General features: G+C 37.3%; 1 protein-coding gene across 1 annotated transcript; it reads right to left on the bottom strand.

Moving 5' to 3' along the window:
* Positions 1-1,204: 1,204 nt before the first annotated feature.
* Positions 1,205-3,099, bottom strand: LOC149192434 (non-specific phospholipase C4-like). Its single transcript, XM_089406930.1, has 4 exons — positions 3,009-3,099; positions 2,305-2,907; positions 1,948-2,124; positions 1,205-1,819 (listed from the first exon to the last, which is right to left on the bottom strand). The coding sequence occupies exons 1-4, from the start codon at positions 3,097-3,099 to the stop codon at positions 1,476-1,478; spliced, it is 1,215 nt and encodes a 404-aa protein (XP_089263056.1). The 3' UTR covers positions 1,205-1,475.
* Between the last annotated feature and the right edge of the window lie 2,042 nt (positions 3,100-5,141).

Raw genomic sequence — 5,141 nt, 5'->3', positions numbered from 1 at the left:
GTGTTGGTAAGTTTGTTGTCCCAAAGTGAAGCCATGAAGAATTTATAGACAAATAAATTCATTTCATGACTATAGGTTACATATTATATAGTTTAAGAATTTTTTAAGAACAAACATGCCTTAATTGAATATTTCCGCATCGATCTTCTTTCCCTAAACAAACCTTATACTTTTTTTGTTTTCTTGAATTTTTTCTATCCTTTATTTCCTTTTGTGATCAATAATATTATTGTGTATATGTTGTGTTTGTTAAATTTTTTAATTAAACCAACATATTCAATATTATTCTTTATTTTAACAGACATATATTTTTTAAGTTTTTTAATGTAATATTAAGTGACAACATCTCCAACCTCTAGAACTGGGTTGTAGAGCACGTCTTGGCATAATTACTAAATGTGAAGAAGCTCATGATACATATCACATTGCCAAGAATTAAAAAAAAAAAAAAAAAAAAAAAAAACATAAAAATTAACCAAATTAGTGGGATGCTATCACTAATTTAATCACTAATCTGTCAAAAGAATTTAAAGCAAGAACATGATTTTTTTATTTCTTAAAATACATTTTTAAATCCATTTATGGATTCAGCACCCTAAAAACACTATGGCAAACTTGAATTCTATAGATTAAATAACTTAAACTCGAGTTTTTTAAAATTTCTACGAGATTTTGGTTAAAATTAACAAGAAAAATTGATTAAATAACTTAAACTCAAGTTTTTTAAATTAACTAGAAAAATTATCGTGAAAAAAATCATTTCATATATAAGTTAGACTATATCTATATATATATATATATAAAACAAGATTATAAATATAAAATCCTTAATCATGAAGATTCATTCTCACTTTACTAAATTGTACTATAATATCCTAATTTATCCATATAATATTTTAATAATTAATTTAAAAAAATTAATAATAACTATATTTTTTTAAATAAAGCTTACCCTTTAATTTATAATTATTATTAAAAATATTAAAAATCTTCCCCTTTAATTTACAATTATTATTAAAAATATTAAAAATCTCTTTTTATATATTAAAAATCTCTACATCCATTCATTTATTAATTAATTACCATTAAATCAAAATGTTAGAATTATTATTCCAAAATATAAGCACATAATAAATCGGGTACAAACAAATTTATTAATTAATTACAATTAAATCAAAATGTTCGAATTATTCTTCCAAAATACAAGCACAAAATAAATCGGGTACAGACAACTGAATATCATCTAAGACCCTCAGTTTTCACTCCGAGGGAACATTCCTCAACGGAAGGAATATTCGAGTCGGGCACGACAACGGACCAGGAATCAACTGAAGGAATATTCGAGTAGGGCACGACACCGGACCAGAAATAATAAGTTACACCCGACGAATAATTCAAAGTTACGGCCAGCCGAATACACTGACTCCTTCAAAAAAATAAGCTGCACAACGTACTTCAAAAATACACTCCAGTAACTAGCCAGATTTGCAAACGAGGCAGGATCCAAGATTCGCCAAAAACTGTCGAATTCGGGAACGAGAAGGGGGTGTTTCACAAGGAACCTTCACAATCGTTTCCGGATCTTCACCGTTTCTAATGGCGGTCTCACACGCATCAAGAAAACGTTTTACCCCACGCTCAGCATATGCGCACGCTTCTCCCACGTTCATCTTCTTCGGGAGTTCATCTGGATAGATATCCAAAGCGTGATCTCCGTTCAATGAAGCTGCTAGCAGCACCAATTCCGTCTGAAAATCGTGTAAAGCCGCATCTTCCTTTGCTTCCGTTTGTCTCAGCTGGGGCGGTATGGGCAACTCATCTGATCACAAAAATAACAATTCAATTAGAAATTAAAGCATAACTATCCGATTTGAAATCGAAGCGTAATCTACCAGGCTATAGGGGCGCTTCATCTTTAATTCTTATGGTAGAAAGATAGGTAGATACCCGGGCAGTCTGTTCGTGGGCTGTCCCGAAGTTGTAAAACGCTTTCAAAAGTGCCGGCCCAAGCGTCCCTCTTCGTCAGGAATTCTGATTTCAGATTGAAGATCTTCTTAACAGTTGCAGGGATGGACGAATGCTCAAACTCGGATGAAGGATATGGTCCATTTGGCCCATGCACCACTGCAAAATTAATTAATCTAACTCATTAAATCTTCACATTTATTGCAATCAGAAAAGGAAAAGGAACACTTTCTTCATTTAATAAGAATTAAGCAATGGTCTTTCTCCTGTGAAAATTCTTCAATTATTGTCAGGCTGTACCCCCAAGGGGGAATCTAAATTAAAAGAAAATTAGCGTACCTGTCCCTTTGTTAATCCAGGGAGAAATCATGATAGTCGGCACACGGACGCCCAATCTGTTGAATTCGAAGTAATAGGGCTTGGGGCCAACTATACCATCAGGAGAGGGGACATCCCTCACAGGCGTGGGCACATGATCGTAGAAACCCCCGTGCTCATCGTATGTAATAATGAACAACATCTCGTTCCACTGGGGACTCGATCTCAGAACCTCGTACACCTCTTTCACAAACTTCTGCCCTTCACCAACATCTTTGGACGGATGGTCATCATTTCCAGGCAAAAGCTTGAGATCGAAGTAACGTTGCTCGATGACCACATAATTGGGGAGCTTCCCTTTCTTGGCATCGGATTTGAAGTGGAGATCATATTGGTGAAACTTGATGATATACTTGAGCTTTCTAAGATTTCTGTAGAACAAAGTGCTGGGAGGATACTGATAGTAAATACCGAAGTCGAGTCCGGATTCGGCGATGGATTCGAAGATGGTCTTTTGAGGATATCCCTCGATCAGCTTTAGTGAATCGTTGCTGGTGGCTCCATGGGAAGTCGCAGAATGAACATAGAGTCTGTTGGGTTGCCGTACTCCTTTTTTCTCGAATCCTCACATACACATGATCCCCTACTTGATACTCTTTAAAATTCCTCTTCTTATCGGTGAAACTCTTTTGCCTATCTTGGGTTGCCTTCAAATTGGATCGTACCTTTTTGACCAGTTCCTCCATCTCTTTTAACATTTCGGGCCCCAGCATTAACTTGTCCTCTAGGCCCCCCCAGCTGGAGGGTGTGCGGCATTTCCGTCCATACAAAACTTCAAACGGGCTCATCTGCAAGGAAGTATGATAACCGTTGTTATACAAAAATTTGACCAAGTGTAGATAGTCCTCCCACTTAGATGGTTGTTGCATTACATATGACCTCAGCATATCCTCTACTACTTGATTCACACATTTGGTTTGTCCGTCTATTTCGGGATGATAGGCAGTACTAAAATTTAACTGAGTCCCTAACCCCTCAAACAGAGTTTTCTAGAAGGTTGAGGTAAATTTCACATCACGGTCAGAAATTATAGTTTTTGGTAGCCCATGCAACCTAAAAATATTTTGCATAAAAATTTGGGCAATCTGCACTGCTTTGTAGGTGGATTGTACCGGTATAAAATGAGTTGATTTGCTTAATTGTCCACCACCACCATGATGGAATCGTTGTTTTTTTTTTACTTGGGTAATCCTGTTATGAAGTCCATAGATATGGTTTCCCATTTCCACTCCGGAGTTGGTAGTGGATGCAATAACCCAGCAAGGTGTTGATGTTCTGCTTTAACTTGTTGGCATTCCAGGCAACGTGACAAATATTCTGCTACATCTTTCTTCATGCCCGGCCAATAATACTCTTTCTGGAGTGCGGTAATCAACTTTTGATACCCCGGGTGTCCAGCATAAGGACTTCTGTGAAATTCATCTAAAATTAAGCTTTTAATGCCATTTTGGTTGGGCACATACAACCTTTTTTTATAGTTCAACATGCCAGCAGCATCCATAGCGTAACCTTGTTGATTTTCTTTGCTGGTTGGATTCTGAACTTGTTGTCCTATTTGCTGATATTTTGAATCTTGTTCTGCTACCTTTTTAATCATTTCATCGAAGGTAGTCCACCCCTCGCTGCAAGAAATTTCATAAAGATAATTTACCTTTTTGACTCAAAGCGTCCGCTACCCGATTCTCTTTCCCTTTCAGATGCTTAATCTCAAAGTCAAAACCACTTAGGAAATCCACCCACCGTGCCTGCCTAGCATTTAGGGTAGGTTGATTGAAATAACTAGTCAAGTTGTGATGGTCCGTCATCAATAGAAACTTTTTACCCATCAGGTAGTGGTGCCACATCTTTAAGGCGTGAATAACAGCTGCCAACTCCAGATCGTAAGCAGAATATTTCTGCTCATGTTCCTTTAATTTCCTGGACTCATAGGCGATTACCTTACCTTCTTGCATCAGTACCCCTCCTACCCCTTCCTTACTCACATCTGTGCACACCACGTAGTCCTTACTTGGATCTGCTATGCTTAATATAGGCGTTGTGGTGAGTAGATGCTTGAATTGTTCAAAACTTTTTTGGCATTCTGCGGTCCATTTAAAAGTTTTCCCTTTCTTTTATAAGGAGGTGATAGGATAGGCCACTCTAGAGAATCCTTCCACGAACCGTCGGTAATAACTTGCTAATCCCATAAAAGATCTTATATCCGCTACGTCCTTCGATACTGGCCATTCCATTATGGTCTTTATCTTCTCGGGGTCCACCGCGATTCCATCCTTAGTAATAATATGTCCTAAGTACTGAATTTGTTCCTTAAAGAAGTCACACTTGCTATACTTGGCGTATAATTGATGTTTCCAGAGGGTTTGCATCACCAGTCTGAGGTGTTCCTTGTGCTCCTCAATATTCCGAGAATAAATCAGTATATCGTCAATAAATATTAATACAAATTTATCTAAATACTGATGAAATATGTTATTCATTAAACACATAAAGGTCACAGGAGCATTGGTTAACCCAAAGGGTAATACCACAAACTCATAGTGTCCATAGCGGGTCCTAAAAGCAGTTTTGGCTATATCCTCCTCTCTGATTCTGATCTGGTGATATCCCGATCGTAAGTCAATTTTTGAAAATACAGTTGCCCCTTTTACTTGGTCAAATAGTTCGTCAATCTAGGGAAATGGCTACTTGTTCTTAATTTTTAACTTATTCAGTTGACGGTAGTCCATGCACATTCGAAGGGTTCCATCCTTCTTTTTGACAAACAGCATGGGGGCTCCCCAAGGCGACATGTTTGGGCA

The sequence above is a fragment of the Pinus tabuliformis genome, chromosome 2_2 (genome assembly GCF_031772625.1).
Source record: "Pinus tabuliformis cultivar Carrire ecotype Pingquan chromosome 2_2, CPIR1, whole genome shotgun sequence".
NCBI classification, from domain to species: domain Eukaryota; kingdom Viridiplantae; phylum Streptophyta; class Pinopsida; order Pinales; family Pinaceae; genus Pinus; species Pinus tabuliformis.
The sequence above is the reverse complement of the archived record's forward strand: the minus strand, read 5'-3'. Positions and strand labels throughout refer to the sequence as shown.

Bases quoted from the DNA above. Each gene is read 5' to 3' on its own strand.
- LOC149192434 (XM_089406930.1), bottom strand. From the start codon at position 3,099: ATGCCGCACACCCTCCAGCTGGGGGGGCCTAGAGGACAAGTTAATGCT. The intron at 2,908-3,008 runs GTACGATCCAAT...TGTGTATGTGAG, and splicing joins TGGAGGAACTGGTCAAAAAG to GATTCGAGAAAAAAGGAGTA. The intron at 1,820-1,947 runs GTATCTACCTAT...TTTTGTGATCAG, and splicing joins CCCACGAACAGACTGCCCGG to ATGAGTTGCCCATACCGCCC.